This window comes from Rutilus rutilus, assembly GCF_951802725.1.
Source record: "Rutilus rutilus genome assembly, chromosome: 3".
Classification (NCBI taxonomy): domain Eukaryota; kingdom Metazoa; phylum Chordata; class Actinopteri; order Cypriniformes; family Leuciscidae; genus Rutilus; species Rutilus rutilus.
In genome coordinates, this window is record NC_140211.1 from 57,832,751 (window position 1) to 57,851,512 (window position 18,762).

An 18,762-nucleotide genomic window follows, 5' to 3' on the forward strand; every position below is an offset into this window, starting at 1 on the left:
CACACACACACACACACACAGAGTGACACTTCTTTTATCATCAAAAACCCATCTCTCATCACCACACCTCCTCCTCTCCACTCCGGTACCCAAGTTGCTCTGGTTTCTCTGTTTCATTACATTAGCCCCCAACAAAGAACTGAATGCATTTGTGTGTATGTCTGTATTGTACATTTAGTGTACAATGTATGTGCGTAAACATCAAATTCATATACAGTCTGGCACGCTTTGCCTGGAACCGTTCTTGGCAATAATCTATCAAATTAATTTTGATTTATCAAACTGTTTTGAAGACCTCAGCCAATTAATTTGTTGGACTACCGCAAAATATCCAACGTTCATGAAACATTAAATATAGCAGCAAGCAGCAAATAAAGGGTCCAAGTGCAATAGATGCAAAATGAGGAGCTGAGCAAGCACGATGTGACAAATCAAGATTTACTAACAGCTCTAAATTCCCTTTGGCGTTAAACAGCTACTGTAAGGATTTACTAAAGACGCGCTGTGAAAAATTGCGTCTGAGATTATTGCATATGCATTTGTGGGAGTTTTCCTTCCGGACGCAGTATTTATGGGAGGAGAGTATTTAAATGCATCACTCAAGGTTTGTGCTAGTCAATTTACTGGTATTTGCGCCATTATTTAACGCCCAAAAAAGCATTAAACCAGATGCTAATTTGAGTTGCTCTTGATAGATTGTGTTGGTCATTGTGGAAATGATCCGGCTACGTGTGTTTTCTTTAATTGTGTGTGTTATCAGTAGATCATGGACAGAACTTATCTGCACTTTTATGGGATTGCGCTCTCGTGCTAATTTGCCCTGTTTAGTAAATCTGGACCCAAGTTTCAGTGCAACACACAGTAGCATTGCCAAGATATTGCATGAAAACATTTTATGTCAAGTTTTGACGGTGAGTTAAAAACGGTTTGAGATTTAAAGTCCCCCTGTAATCAATCATTTTATCCCTTAAAACTCATCTTTGATCACAGAAAATACATATTTAAATGTTTTTTTCCTTGAAAAAAAATCTTCATGCCTTAAAATAGCTTGAATGTAACTCGACACCCTTGCCTCATTTAGTATGCGCGGTGCTATGAATATGCGAATGAGCCCCGCCTCCACTCAGTCACTCAGCTCAGAGATCCACTGGTTGACGATCACACGTTGATCTGATTGGTTACAAGGTAGTTTGTGACGTCAGAAACACCAGCGATTTCAAAGCGTGTTTTTGAGACTGTCTTTGGTTCACTGCAGTTTTAAGGAGGAAATACTCAGCAATGGTGTCGACTTATGAATTTACACATGGTTTGACTTAAAGCAGATTAAAAACACCACATAGACACATAAACAACATTAAACGCTGGATTTTCACCACAGGGGGACTTTAAGAAAATGTTAAGACTTTAGGCAAAACTACTGAAGAGCAAAAATAGGTGTTCTGAAACTCCTCAGGTTCTCTGCCTATGACATGTCAAGTTTCATATCAATACGGTAAAGAGTTGCGGAGATACATTTGTTGAAATGCTATAAGAGTACAGTTTGATCAATCAAAAAGCTTTCAATAACTTTCATAACAGCCAAATTTGTTCAGTCAAGGAGGGGAAAAAAGTTGCCCTTACAATTCAAAAGATATGAACATAAATACGAGTGAAAATCTGAGCTGTTGGTGGCGCTAAAGGGTTTGAGTTAGAAACTCCAAACTTTATATGGTAACGGTTTAGAATGACATCTATTTGTGTGCCAAATTTCATAACTTTTTACCAAACTATTTACTATGGGCTTCCATAGACAAGTAGAAGACGTTTAATTGATCGCATTCATCTTTTACGTAAGGAAAAAAAACCTTTGCGATCAAATAATGAATAAAAGAGATGGTAAAACACCTGTAATAACACGCATTCATTGACATTTATTCATCACACTAAAAATGAAAGGTGCATTGTGGGACTGAAGGTCAAGTCAAACTGCAGTGAAACTATGTGAAATGCTACTATTTTAAAATGTTATTTGATGCACACTGCAATAGTTTAGATAAATTGTAATAAAACAAAACCATGCATTAGTTTGACTCAGGGGCGGTTCTAAGGTCAGTGGATATTCGGGGCTTTAGCCCAAACTAAAATTGTGTATTTTTATTTAAAGGAATTAATTAATTATAAAAGCGATTTAAGGGAATAAAGAAAAAGAAAGGCTTATTGTATTAGAGTGAAATAATTTTAACTATTTGCAAATAATATTTTATTTTTAATTATGCATGCATTCTCTCTAAATGAATAAAGGAAATTATAGCATATTTTCAATTCAAAAAGGCAAAATGTTATAAAAAAAATTAAACAAGTTGAGTAATTTGCGTCACCGGATTCTGTCGGTAGTTGAACATTTCTATTGTAAAACAGTCAAATATTAAATGTTTATCTACTTACATTTTACCAGGCATTCGTTCACTTCTTTAATCATTTTGCCATTGATGAGCGAGACCGCTGAACTTTTAGTCTTCCTAACAACAAACAGAGCGGTGCGTAATGAAGTGCATCAGAGCAGCATCAAGAATGTCAAATATATTGCAGTGAATCTCTTATTTGCATCTTAAGTTTATAGCCAATAATAATGACAGGTTTGCGAAAGTGTAGAACTCGGTGAGCACGCGCAAAACACATCTTCAGCACAGCGACTCATTTGCAGCACAGCGACTCATTTGCACGTCTCTGATTGGCCGATGTGTTCAACAGACATGTCTGTGATTGGCTACAATGCTCAACGATGCAAAAGCACGTTTTAAGTACCTTTAATGCAAAGGGAAAAATATAAATAAAACTGTAATATGCACTTTTCATGATTGGGTAATCGCGGCAGCTGTAATATAACAAAATATTCGGGGCTTTACTATAAACATTCGGGGCTTAAGCCCCCTTAGCCCAGCCCTAGCGCCGCCCCTGGTTTGACTTGACAAACACAGTTTTATTTTCCTGTGTTTATGTACTTCTTATTGAGGAATAAGATGGGGTAGGACATATGAAAAGACTTGTCCATTTATTATAGTTGTATTGAGGAAAAAACTAATACACCCCGAGTCAATTGACATAGGCGAGTCAATATTTTCTAAAATGCTTTTAAAATTATGTTTAACAGACTGAAAGCTACAAAACTCAAATTCTGATTTCATTGTGTCTCGGTTTACACTGTTTTTCTATAAAAGCATTGATCTGTATAATACATGCCTAATCACACACAAACACACGCACTCTGAAATCCAATAATGAGCAACATACATGCAGAAAACGCCCGTCCCACACCATCACATGATGGATAACCTTTTACATCCCATCATTAATAACCGTGGAGTCTCTGACTGCAGGCTGTCTAATGCATTCATGCCACAATAAATTCACTAACACGCATGTTTTGCTCCCACCAGATCTGAGATGAGCGCTCATCACTCAAACAACTCAAAGCCAAAGTAATGGTGGCTCAAATATTGATTTTTCTGCTTCATTAAAAATTACTGAACCGCATGTTGTAAATAATAAAACCCTTGTGGTGAAGAAAGCATTTGATCTCTCAAAGAAGGTGTTTGTTTTTTTAAAACGTGTGCGATCAAGGTCATATCTGCGGAAAATAGAGGAACGTAACTTTCTTTCTGTGTTGTCCTGAATGTCTTTTTTCCCTGTTGTGTCCTCTCTAGACCTTTCTTGTCAATCAGATCCTTGACTCCCATTAAATTCTCCTGGACCTTAAAGCCCTTTCGCTCGCTCGCTCGCTCGCTCGCTGCCGTAAACCCCCTCCCTTTACAAAACGCGGATCATTCCTCAATGTCACGGCATCCATTGATCTGCTTCTAAAGCCCTTACCGAAAGTTGGCGTGTCCAGATACAAAGCTACACTGGGCAATCCATCACACAAACTCAGCGCTCACGGTGACAGTCCGGGGATGTCTTACACACACACACACACACACACACACACACACACACACATTTACTTACCTATCTAAATGGAGACATTCCATAGGCGTAATGGTTTTTATACTGTATAAACTGTATATTTTATTCCCTTACACTAACCTACCCCTAAACCTGCCCATCTCACACACACACACACACACACACACACACACACACTAACCCGACCCCTAAACCTGCCCATCTCACACACACACACACACACACACACACACACTAACCCGACCCCTAAACCTGCCCATCTCACACACACACACACACACACTAACCCGACCCCTAAACCTGCCCATCTCACACACACACCCTACCCCTAAACCTGCCCATCACACACACACACACACACACACACACACACACAAACACACACTAACCCGACCCCTATACCTACCCATTACACACACACACACACACACACACTAACCCGACCCCTATATCTACCCATCACACACACACACACACACACACACCCCCTACCCCTAAACCTGCCCATCACACACACACACACACACACACACACAAACACACACACACTAACCCGACCCCTATATCTACCCATCACACACACACACACTAACCCTACCCCTAAACCTGCCCATCTCACACACACACACACACACACACACACACACACACACACACACACACACACACCCCCCCTACCCCTAAACCTGCCCATCACACACACACAAACACACACTAACCCGACCCCTATATCTACCCATCACACACACACACACACACACACACACAAACACACACTAACCCGACCCTATATCTACCCATCACACACACACACACACACACACAAACACTAACCCTACCCCTAAACCTGCCCATCTCACACACACACACACACACACCCTACCCCTAAACCAGCCCATCACACACACACACACACACACACACACACACACACACACACACACACAAACACACACTAACCCGACCCCTATATCTACCCATCACACACACACACACACACACACACTAACCCGACCCCTAAACTTACCCATCACACACACACACACACACACACACTAACCCGACCCCTAAACTTACCCATCACACACACACTAACCCGACCCACACAAAACTTTCTGAATTTTTACATAAAAAAAAAAAAAAAAGTAGGCACACACACGCACACACACACACACACACACACACACACACACACACACACACACACACACACACACACACACACACACACACACACACACACACACACACACTGCCTGTCAGATCCTGAGTCCTGGTATTGATGCCTTTAGCTCTGGCACGCAACAACACAGCTACAATTAGCGCATCGCTGTGACAAGTCCCCGATAAGGGTGATCACGGCCTCCTCCACACACACACACACACACACACGACACATACATCTTCATCGTTCAGGACTCACAAGTTCCTCCCCAGGGGAGCAGGGCAAAACACCTCGACTCACTGACGCTTGCAGCATGACTTCTCCAAACCCATTTAGTTGCTCTAAGAAAGTTACACTGCTAGTGCACAATGGAGCAAATAAAACGGCTTTATTGAATAATTTGGGTTATTTACAACTTAAAGGGGTCATGCATGACATGATTTTTTTATTATAATATGAATATCTTGTACTAATAATATGAACTCTTATACTGTTAATAAAGTCTTTTGCACAACAACTATTATTTTCAACCATCATTCTGAGCCTTTGTCTGAAATGATCTGTTTTAGAGGCACGGCTCCTTTAAGGCTCGTCAGTCGGGATGTGACGGTGAGGATATTTTCCCACCGGTTAATTGATGTGTGACAACCTGCAGAGCATCATTATGAATGCCTGTGCAGATGCGTGCATTTTACTTTCGCTTTTAAATGCAGATGCGTGCATTTTACTTTCGCTTTTAAATTATCGCTTTTTTAAGCATTTTAAGGATTGCTTAAATGGCGAGTTCATTAGCCTATTATTCTTTATGAAAAACACAACAACAAAACAGAACAATGACAAATTCACTTAAATAGGCGATTTTACACCAAATATTCCGCCATCATATTGTCAGTCAGTTCCTCGCTCTCGTGATTAATGAAATATGACTCTGTGCTGCGACTCTTATTCATTTTATTATTAAGCAGACACGCAGACAAGTGAACGTGAACAGTTGAGAAAGAAATCGGATGTGTATCATTATTGGAGTTTTGTGATCTGTTGAACCACTAGTTGGTGTGGTATTAGTCCCGCCCCTCCTCCACTGTGATTGGCCGGCTGGGTAAGGCAGCCAATCATCTCAAAGTTGAATATTTTTCCAGAAAAAAAACGGCAAACGCTCGGTGTGAGATAGACGCTCAGTGCCTCGTTATCAAATACGCGGCACTCCCATTGAGAAAAAAAATATATAATAATAATTATTATTATTATTATTATAATAATAATAATAATAATAATAATACGCTGGCCTAAGGTTACCTAATATATAGTGTAACCAAAAATTGTTTTTATGAAATGTTATGATTTCTCATTCAGTGATTTTCAGACACTAAGTTTTTAGGGTCACTGTATGTTATAATGAAGTTAATAAATAAAGCAAAATTACCTGCCAATTGGGTAAGAAAAATAATCTTAATTCAAACGGAAACTAGATTTTTTTTCTAACCCCATTTTGCTTGTTTTTAGCAAAAACTCACTGCAATTTAGATTTTTCCCCCCAGAAAACAAGACATAATATCTAATGGCATTTTACTACTTAAGTAAATCCATCATTATTTAAGATTTTTTTTTATATTTGGCCTGGAAACAAGACAAAAATACTAAGTAAGAAAACCTTTTTTTGCAGTGGTACGTCAAAAACAGCGAGGCAGTCAATGGAGACGGTGTGGGTGTGGCCTAAATGCGCCCTGTCTCTATGATTTATAGACACTTTCAAGTATGGCATTAGCAAGTACACCGTTTTAGGATCACTGATTGTTATTATGAATGAAGTGTGTTAATGACGTGTTAAGTGGGAGAACCGTACCTTCTGAGCGCTGAACTCTGGGAGCATGACACAGGTCGCTCCCACCCAGAGCGGGCACATCAGCTTATTAACGATGCCATGCACATGGTGGAGGGGCAGCGTGTGCAGGATTACATCATCTCTACTCCAGGCCCACTCGGACACCAAACCCTGAACCTACGAGACCAGGAGAAGAACAGATGTTGGTGCTTGTGAATGTCTCCATGATCCACACGTTCGGAGCGTGGGACAATCACAGAAGCAGGCCAGAGCTATTGTGCTCGAAACCTTTAAACCCGCGATGTGAATTAATATGAACTGCTTGAGTTCAGATGGACTGAATGATGCCCACAAGCAGTTCTTCAGTTCTCATTGTGCTGTGGCAAATGAACATGAGTGTTTATGGCTGGTGCACGCGCTCACAATCACAATCACGCAGTCCTGAATTAGGTCGAAACGTCTACACTTTTGCTTTTGGTGTTATTCATCAGAATCAGAATCTTTATTTGTCATTATGCAAAAGAGGACAACAAAATCATATGCAATCGTCCTATTCAGAGCAATAATCAATCTCCCACTTTACAAACAATTATCCTACGTAACGTGCAAAAGAAACCCTCCCTCCTATGTAACAAATTTTACGAATAAGCATTTTACGAATAAGTGAGAACGGTAAACATATATATATATACAGTACCAGTCAAAAGTTTGGAAACACTACTATTTTTAATGCTTTTGCAAGAAGTCTCTTATGCTCATCAAGCCTGCAGTTAAAAAAAAAAAAAACAGTAATATTATGAAATATTATTACAATTTAAAATAATGGTTCTCTTTTTTAATATACTTTAAAATGTAATTTATTTTTGTGATGCAAAGCTGAATTTTCATCAGCAAGTACTCCAGTCTTTGGTGTCTTATGATCCTTCAGAAATCATTCTAATATGCTGATTTGATACTCAGTTATTATCAATGATGGAAACAGTTGTGCTGTTTAATATATTTTTTTGGAATACTTTTTTCAGGATTCATTGATGAGTAAAACGTTAACAGCATTTATTCATAAAAACAGCATTTATTCAAAATAAAAACATTTCTAACAATATAAATCGTTACCATCACCTTTTATCAATTTAACGCATTCTTGTTGAATTAAAGTACTAATTTCTTTAAAAAAAAAGAAGTTATTGTTCCCAAACTTTTGAACGGTAGTGTATATTGTTACAAAAGATTTCTATTCTAAATAAATACAGTTCTTTTTAACTTTTTATTCATCAAATAATCCTGAAAAAAGTATCTCAGGTTATAAAAAAATATTAAGCAGCACAACTGTTTCCAACATTGATCATAAATCAGCATATTAGAATGATTTCTGAAGGATCATAAGACACCAAAGACTGGAGTACTTGCTGATGAAAATTCAGCTTTGCATCACAAAAATAAATTACATTTTAAAGTATATTAAAAAAGAGAACCATTATTTTAAATTGTAATAATATTTCATAATATTACTGTTTTTTTTTGTGTGTTTTTTTTGTTTTTAACTGCAGGCTTAATGAGCATAAGAGACTTCTTGCAAAAGCATTAAAAATAGTAGTGTTTCCAAACTTTTGACTGGTACTGTATATATATATATATATATATATATATATATATATATATATATATATATATATATATATGTATGAAGACTTCAGATGCAAGAGCCTCTAAGTGCCATCTGAAATTTTCTTCTAAAATGATCATTTTTATCCAGTTTGTATGTTTATGTTCAGTTATTTCACTTTAATGGCAATGAAAAATACCTATTAATTGTCATTAAAGTGAAATTACTGAACCTAAATATACAACCATAACCTTCAACCATCAGGTTTTGTGTCAGTAATCTATAATAAAACTTATTAAAATGCACCTGTATGACATTTACAGTTCCTTACATGCATTAAATTCTACTTATTTTTTGTTTTGGAATTTTTTCCAACTTTTTTCTTCTGAACTTTTTGTTCAATGCAATCTTATGAATTTGTGTATGTTCCTGTCAGTTTAAGTATTTATGCATTTCACTGTCTAAAGTTGTTAGATCGTACGGCACTTTGGCTAACAGTGGCTGCTTTAAATGTGCTCTAGAAATAAAAGTGCATTGCCTTGCCTTTTGCATGATTGTCAAAAGAGAATATAACATCAAATACACATCTTTTCTGATTACAGATGTTGCACAGAACTAAAGAAAGAGCATCTATTTATTGCGTATATTCTGCGAGCAAATCATCACTTATGAAAGTCTTTTAAACAGATTCATCACAAAAATTACTCTATTTCTAGAGTAATTAAAAAAGAAATGTCTATCCAAATTTCTATCTATGGACAGTACTGTCTTCATTTAATATTAAATTAAGCCATTATTTAATAATACAATTATTATTTAAAAAAATTTAATAATAATAAACTAGAAAAAAAATAGTTTGTTGAGACAAACTTTAAGTTGGCTTGAGAAAGCCGGACCAGAGAGTTTGAAGAAGTTTAAAGTAGTTTAAAGTTGAAAGTAATTTAAAGTTTGATAGATAGATTAGTTAGAAAGAAAGAATTAAAGAAAGAAAGATTAGTTAGAAAAAAGATAGATTAGTTAGAAAAAGAAAGGTAAGTTAGAAAGAAAGAAAGATTAATTAGAAAGAATTAAAGAAAGAAAGATTAGTTAGAAAGAAAGATAGATTAGTTAGAAATAAAGATAGATTAGATAGAAAGAAAGATAGATAGATAGAATAGTTAGAAAGATTAGTCAGAAAGAAAGAATAATAGTTAGAAAGAAAGATAGAAATATTAGTTAGAAAGAAAGAAAAAAGAAAGAATAGTTATAAAGAAAGAAAAGTTAATGAAAAAGATAGATTAGTTAGAAAGAAAGAGATTAGTTAGAAAGAAAGACAGACAGAAAAAAGAAAGAAAGATTAGTTAGAAAGATAGAAAAGTTAAGATAGATAGAATAGTTAGAAAGATTAGTCAGAAAGAAAGAATAATAGTTAGAAAGAAAGATAGAAATATTAGTTAGAAAGAAAGAAAAAAGAAAGAAAGAATAGTTAGAAAGAAAGAAAAGTTAATGAAAAAGAGATTAGTTAGAAAGAAAGAGATTAGTTAGAAAGAAAGACAGACAGAAAAAAGAAAGAAAGATTAGTTAGAAAGATAGAAAAGTTAAGATAGATAGATAGAATAGTTAGAAAGATTAGTTAGAAAGAAAGAATAATAGTTAGAAAGAAAGAAAGAAAGAAAGATTAGTTTATTAATATTTGATTTAAAATGAACATACAGTAGTGGCCAAAAGTGATGTACAGAAGGGATATTTGTTTTAAATGAAAATCTAAATAGAAATATGAGGAAAATATTTGATATTTCTTAAACATTTTAAATATGAAAAAACAAAAAACACTAAACTTGCTTAGGGTATTTTATCTGTCAAAATTATTTGGCAAAAAAGGCACACTACATGTTTAATGTTGTTTATATGCCTATGTGGTGTTTTTAATATGATTTAAGACAAACCATGTGTAAATTCAAAAGTCAACAAGCTATTTAAAGACATTTATATGACATTTATAAAGACAAAAAACTTTCTATGTGTCATTTTGATTATCAAAGATGAGTTTTAAGGGGTAAAACGACTGACTTCAGGGGGACTTTAAGCTTGTCCGAAGAGGCTCTCCTCTAATTTTCCACACTATTGGAAATGCAGGACAGTTTTTGATGGGAAAAAACTCCACAGCCTTGAGTGGCCCATGAAATTAAATAATCAGAATGATTATTCAGAGAGGCGAAGTGGAACAAAGTAAAAGAACGCAATGACATCAGGAGAGGGAGGGCGTCTCATCCCACAGCTCCCATCAAACCTAAATCGCCTCCTTCTCACACTAAGTACTCAATTGTTCGCAATATCTGAGCAGGTGAAACTCCTGACCTTCTCATTTGATCCGATGCATCATCAATAATGCATATCTCCAGAACACATGCCTATCAGTGTTGTGGGTTTTGCCTTGATGTTATTGGAAATAATTCCCACAAACTGGACAACCCACTAGGGTTATTGTTATTCTAATAAAACAAGCTATCAGAGGCTTTGTGTGTTATATTAATTCTTTCTTTCCTTCTCCTGCAGAACACAAAAGAAGATATTTTGAAGAATGTCGTTAAGAAAACCGTTTTGGTTCCCATTGACTTCCATTGTATTTTTTATCCATACAATGGAAGTCAATGGGAACCAACATTGGGTAAAAAATTGTTACCGTGATTTTTTTTTTACAGGAGTTTAACCACTTTTTTGCTTTTATAAAACATGCCGTTTTTTGGCCTATAGATAGCTATGAGATTGTTTATCATCTTTAAAGCAGGCGATAATTGCTAGCATTTTATTTTCCCAAACAGCTTTAAATGTGGCTCATCCAATCTGATTTTAGATATAGAAATATTTTAGGGTAAATTTACACAATAATGATGTACTAAAAACGGAAATGTTTTGCCTTTGCGTTTTTCAGGGTACAGACGACCATGTTGTCAAAACAATCCCCATCCACACGGATCTGCGAAAACGACTAAAAACGCTGCATTCTGCTGTCAGGCCAGTAGATGGCGATGTCACTTTGTGAAGAAACACTGAACACGTAACACACATGTGCATGATGTCACTGTTTTCACAAATTTACACGGAGACAATAACAGTATCGGTTTCAAAAACGTGAAACACTTTGAAACACGTTTTTAAAAGTTTGTCGTGTATGAACGGGTAAAAAGCATATAAAGTTTACTGTTTTTCATTTAAAACAGTGTCGTGTAAACACCCACTAATAGTGCTCTTCTGCCAAAACATAACAGCAGTGTTATTTTAGTATCTGTGTTAGTTTTATTAATATTATTATTTTTAGATTTTTAATTCATGTTAATTTTAGTACATTATTTTACTTTTCTATCCCTTTTTAGAAATTTTTAAGCATCAAAGTGGTAGTTGTGTAGCTGTCAATGGAGGGACAGATTAATTAAATTAAAAATACCTTCATTTGAGTTCCGAAGATGCATGAAAGTCTTACGGGTTTGGAACGACATGAGGGAGAATAATTGCTGACAGGATCTTCATTTTTGGGTGAAATAACCCTTTATGTTCTTTTAACTAATATATATATATATATATAGCTTCAGTTAATAATAACAACCCTGCATCACTGAGGTCAACATCGCTGTTCAAGTTTGCTAACATTTTAAGGGATGCACCGATATGAATATTTTGGCCGATACCAATAACCGATAATTCTTTATATCTGAAAGCCGATATATTACCGATATTGGCCAATAATTATCATTTTTGAGCCTGATTACAAAAACAAAAGTCTCACCATTAAAAGCAATGTCCCATGTTATGGGACAATATCTGATGTTCTCATGATAATTTTATGTAGCCGATATGACAGACTTGTATTTTCCTTTAGAAGTGATTTCAATCATATTTCAAGCAATTCAAAACCATCATGTTGAACAGTGCGCATCTGAAGTGTCTCAGCTGAAGGAAATAATACATTATTTATCAGCTATAATATATCGGCCAAATTTTCTTATTGGGCCGATAATGAAAACATAAAAAATTTACATATATTGGCAGATCAAGATATGGTGGCCGATATATCGTGCATCCCTAATACATACATACACATATATATATGGGCCATTCTACAGAATTGGTGCAAACTGCTGTCCCTCATCCAAAAAACACATTTGAAAAGCATTCAATTATTAAAATCTTAGATGTTTACTAAGATCCTTCAATTATCTATTGAAACCCACAATAATATTTAAGATATCAGTAAGCTTTATATATATATAAAATCATCATTTATGGGCTACTTTCAATTAGGAGGTGGCTGTCCCAAACCCTAACCCCTAAATTTCAACTTGTGAAAATGATATTGATATTTTTGCTAATTTTTCCATTCTTGTTTTAAAAAATATATACATATATTTTTTTTTAAAATGAAGTTAAAAAAATATTTATTTTAAATTTTATTTTTAAATCATGAAACTTTATCTAAAAAAATGGTGTCCTGCATTTTCATGTCACTACCAAAACAGTGAATGTTGTAGTCCATTGGCTGAGACTGATTTTAACCACACCCCTACATTTTTGATCAGGAAATATTCCTGTGTCCCTCTCTCTCATCATTTTGAGGTAAATGTGTTCTAAAGTCTAAAAATCTGTGTGTAACTTTAAGGAATGTCACTACCAAACTCATTTTTTTCTGCTATTGAGAAAACTTTTTTGGATGTTATTCCATAAAATTTAGTTGTTATATGTGTTCAGCTGTTCTGACCAGTGATTGCTAACCATGTGCTGATTAGCATCTTCGAGCTAGGCTCAGAAGTATCTAAAATTGTCACTACCAAAACAGTCACAACCGAAACATGTCTTGAAGTTTCGGTTGTGACATTATTGTTTTGGTAGTGACAAAAGGGAACACATTTTAGTACAGTTATGCAAATAATTACTACTGTAGTATGTTTTAGTAGTGTTTTAGTATGCAAGATTCTGTTAAAATTCTGTAATGTGATGAGGTTACAATTACTTAAGGTTGCAGTCCATGATACTAGCTTAGGTGTAAGGTTGTCAGTAATGTTAATTTCTATGATTAACTTGACAGGGAGAATGACATAAAACACCAACATGCCTAAAAAAAAAACTTGAAAAACTACAACAGAGAGACAGAGAGAATAAGTGAAGACCCAGTGAAGTACGATGAATACTTAAGGAAATAAAGAGAAAGAAATAAGAAATGAAGGGAAGAAGGAAAGTTGAAGAGTATCAGTGAATTATCTGACAGGGAGCAAAGGCATGTCAGAAAAGCACGGAGGAAAAGACACAGGATGATGGTGAAAAGACAAAAAGAGGTGGAGACATTTTGCAGGGCTTCCACACCACCTAGCACTTCCAGTGAGGGTGATCAGACACCAGTGCACATACACACTGGGGGTTAGGGTTAGGTTAGGGTACACACACACACACACACACACACACACACACACACACACACACACACACACACACACACACACGCACACACTACAGTGGATCTGGAGATTTATCTGAATGAGGAAAATTATTCTGAAATTAATGTTTTATGTAAACACACACACACACACACACACACACACACACACACACACACACACACACACACACACACACACACACACACACAGTTCAGTGGTTCTGGAGATTTATCTGAATGACTCATAAACAAAATGTTGAAAATGTGAAAATAAAACAAAGTGGTTCTGAGTCTACATTGTAAGTTGTTGTTTTTTTTTAGGAAGAAAAATCTATGAGCATACCTCTTCTCACTTGCACCTCAAGACCCAACGTATAGAATAGCTCTAGGTGTTCTTATAAGATATTTACTGTCAGATGTGTGTCTGCTATATGTACTGACTGCATAGATACATTGTTAGATGTAAACAAAATCTTAATAGGTCATTATAAGCCTTCTTAATAAATTATTTAATATTGTGTTTCGGTAGTGACAAATTTGGGGAGAAGGAAAATATTCCAGCATTTTCTGAAAATACAATATGAGAATTAACTGCACAATTACTAGAAAAGCGTACCTTGGCTATTATACAATTTGCATACATGCAAAATTTGTGGGAAAAAACATGTTTCCAACTCTGACTTTGCACCAATTCTGTAGAATGGCCCATATATATATATTATATATATATATAGTTACTCCTGCATCACAGGAGGTCAACATCGCTATTCAAGTTTGATAAAACTTTCATGCACCAGTTTACAAAAACAAAGCACTGGTTCACCATGGCCTGCAGACTGCTGTGCGTGTGCAGCGCTGCTTTGGGTCGTCCTGTGGTGCCGCTGGTGTAGATGAGCATCGCTGGTCTCTCTGCCCAGTCCGAGACCTCCTCCTCGGGCAACATCTGTGTGTCCTCAAACTGAAGAGTGTCTAGGCTGGAGGTGCAGGGAAGCTGTAGGCAGGGAAGCCCTAGTTTCTGGGCCAAGGGCTCGAGGGTATCAGTAAAAGGTTCTCCGGCGACCAACAGTGAGCTTTGGGAGTCCAAAATGACATATTCCAGCTCATTTAGAGGATGTTTTCTGTATAAGGGAACTGATATCCCGCCACACATCCATGACGCCCACTGTGCCACGGTGTAAGATGCGTCGTTGGCACACAGAAATGAGATTCGCTCGCCCTTCAGGTCTCCTGATTGACAGGCGAGGGCTTTGGTAATGAGTCCCGCCAGGCTTTTGCTGTTTTTGTAGAGGGAGCTGTAGGTGTGGCTCCCGCTGTGATCCATAATGGCCACATTGTCTCCATACGCAGAAGCTCTGGAGAAAACGGGAGTGATTTTCCCTAGAGCTGGAGAGGTTTTGTGGATGGCTCTCTGATGCACTACATTTCCCAGAAGCCACTTCAGGGCTCTTCTGCCAGCTTTACAGTGAGGCCACACTGAAGAGCATCTCCAGAAAGACATAGCGTTTCATCCGTCTAAACCTGGGCAAATAAAATGAAAGAAAAGCACATTTTAAAGGGTTAGTTCACCCAAAAATTTAAATTCCTGTCATTAATTACTCAGCCTCATGTCGTTCCAAACCTGTAAGACTTTCATTCATATACATTTTCTGATAAAAAAAGTAGGTTGATCATTTTTTTCCCCATATTTATGTAAGAATATTTCATGTTAAATCCTGTGTTGTGAGTAATGCCTATTATTTGGCTATTTTTAATCATTGTTTTCATTTAAATGGACTGTATATTAAAGGGGTGGTATAATGCCCTTTTCACAAGATGTAAAATAAGTCTCTGATGTCCCCAGAGTGTGTGTGTGAAGTTTTAGCTCAAAATACCCCACAGATATTTTTATATAGCATGTTAAAATTGTCACTTTTTGAGGATGAGCAAAAACACACCGTTTTGTGTCTGTCCCTTTAAATGCAAATGAGCTGCTGCTCCCGGCACAGGGGGCGGAGCTTCAACAGTTTGCACTCACACACACATGCACTGAAAATTTCAAAAACTTTTATCCTTTTATGTTTAAACCGGATTCAGACGATGATGGAGAGACTCAAGAAGAAGAGACAACATGTAGAAGCAACAGGACATTTCTGAATGTTAGTTGATGAATTTATGTAGTTTATGTGCAGTTATCTTCTAGTCATTGATTAGCATATTCTGTCATGATAATCTATAAATCGTGTTCAGGGGGCGGGTTTATGTAAATTTTAGGGTTCATGATGTCACTAACCCGGGTGGAATGTGGTGTAGTCTCTACCAGACGTTTGTTGTAGTCCTTAAAAACCATTTATTTTAAAGCAAATATCTGCCTTTGCTTTGAACTTTGAGCGTCGTAACTTTGCAGATGTTGTTTATGCTCAAACAGCAACATTACACACTAACTAAAGTGAAATCATAATCAACCACCCCTTTAAAGGGAAAATAAAATGAAACCAAAGCTAATTTTAAAGGGATAGTTCACGCAAAAATCATTAATTACTCACCCTCGTTCCAAACCTGTAAGACTTTCGTTCATCTTCGCAACACAAATGAAGATATTTTTCATTAAATCTGAGCCAGTTCCTCCATTGACAGTCTACGCAACTACCACTTTGACGCTTCAAAAATTTCATAAAGAGATCGTAAAACTAATCCATATGAATTGAGGGGTTTAGTCCAAATTTTCTTAAGAGACTCGATCGCTTTATATGATGAACAGATTTAAATGAGTCTTTTATTCACTTATAAACATTGATCAGTGAACACTGTCATAACTTGTTTAAACCGTTTACGCACAAACACCAATAACTATGTTAAACTCTGACATCTCCCTATTTGACCATGTGCAATAAGCTATGTGACACTGCTCAATAATAAGTGCAATAAAAATTCATGTCAAAGATTCAATGACTCATTCATAAACAACTGCCTCATTCTTGAATGAATCAGACGTTTGAACGAATCGTTTGAATGAATGACTCAATGACTCGCTCATTAAGACGGTCACTTGCCGCCACCTACTGCCATTTAGTTTCATGTTTTAAAGTATCTTTTCTTCCTCAACATTTCTTATTTGTATTCTCAAAAAAACATTTAAAACAATATAATAACATTAATTAATGCACTTGGAATTTTTCAGTGTAAATTATTTAATTTGATTGGTAACAGCCCCATAGAGTCTTATTATTCTAATTTATTTGTTGATAAAAATTTAAGAATTTAAAATGAAAGATGAAGCATCAATTTAATAAGATTAGACCGGGGCAAAAATATTGAGCCCTAATGTGTGAGTTCGTTTGATGAATGTTTATATGTGAATAAAAGCCTAAATTAAATCTATTCATCATATAAAGCATTCAAGTCTCTTCAGAACATTTGGACTAAACCTCTCAATCCATATGGATTAGTTTTACGATCTCTTCATTAACTTTTTAAAGCCTTCAAGTGTCTTGCGGGATTAGAACGACATGAGAGTGAGTAAATAATGACAGAATTTAAATTTTTGGGTGAACTATTCCTTTAATATACAGTCCATATAAATTAAAACAAAGATTAAAAATAGCCAAATAATAGGCATTACTCACAACACAGGATTTAACATGAAAGATTCTCACTTTTAATGTCAGCATTTTCACTGGCCCTTACATAAATATGCTGAAAATTATCAACCTATTTTTATTTCAGAATTTTTATTTTATTTTGATGGTCTACTTTAGACATTCTACTCACTGTGCAACTACATGTCAACTAGCAGTTATTAAAGTATTAGTAGACTGTCTGCTTAATATCTGTTAACACTTTATTTTGATGATTCACTTTAGACATTCTACTAACTACAAGTAACTTTGCAACTACATGTCAACTAGCAGTCATTATAGTATTAGTAGACTTTTAGATTTCGTGAATAAGTTGACATGTAAGTTCAAAAGTTACTTATAGTCAGTATAATGTCTAAAGTGGACTATCGAAATAAAATGTACCCGCTTCTTTTTTATTATTAAAGATACCTTTACCTTTAATATTCATTCGTTCATTCATTATTTTTCACAAACTGCACTATGGACCCCAAGCATAATAAAAGTAAATCTCAAAACAACAGTGGTGCCCATACAACATATCATTCCGCGATTCTTAGGCTTCGAAAGACTCACTACTCGAAAGCTTATTCTATGTAATGTTTTCTGATGTCGCTACGCATAAAATCATAACAGAACTATAATACTTTCCTCAAACATAAATGCAGAATTATGCCTTTCTTACCTAAAGTCATACTGGAGACGGTGCGCCGTATAAATGAATCCGTGTGGAAATCGAAGCGAAGCGGAACCTTTATTTAAAGGACCTTGTCCTTGAGTCTTTTAGCTTGCATTTTATAAGGCACAGTGGCACACCAATATCTTTAGATTTTATTTTAGCTTTTAACTTGCGATTAGACAGAATAGGAAAGTGTTTTAATTAAAATGTTATTTTTGTTTTCATTAGAGACTTAAATGAAGAATACCTTGTTTTAGTAACATGAATGTCATCAGGTAGAAATTATTAGCATTTTTAGGCATGTTAGGAATGCTAAAAATATATATACAATGAAATAACAACAATACAGATTTTAAAAATGTTTTTTTGCTGAAAAGTCAAATACGTAATACTCATACATAAAATAGGATGAAAATTTATGAGACAGACAGACAGATGGACTAAAGCTGGTGAGTATTGACATCTAAGCTTGCGTGTATTTTGCCATCACACTGTTATCACCCAAGCTTCATCATGCCAACTGGTTTTGGCATCAGCTCACAGCACGGGCA

The 18,762-nt window shown here is 35.7% G+C and overlaps 1 protein-coding gene across 1 annotated transcript in view; it reads right to left on the reverse strand.

The window, feature by feature from the left end:
* The window catches only part of acsf3 (acyl-CoA synthetase family member 3), a 78,594-nt gene extending 60,330 nt beyond the window's left edge, over positions 1 to 18,264 (reverse strand). The window contains exons 1-3 of the mRNA XM_084405090.1: positions 18,218 to 18,264; positions 14,763 to 15,457; positions 6,951 to 7,106 (exon numbers count right to left, since the gene is read on the reverse strand). Coding sequence (XP_084261216.1) covers positions 6,951 to 7,106; positions 14,763 to 15,437 — 831 coding nt within the window. The 5' untranslated portion in view covers positions 15,438 to 15,457; positions 18,218 to 18,264. The remainder of the gene's footprint in view (positions 1 to 6,950; positions 7,107 to 14,762; positions 15,458 to 18,217) is intronic.
* Between the last annotated feature and the right edge of the window lie 498 nt (positions 18,265 to 18,762).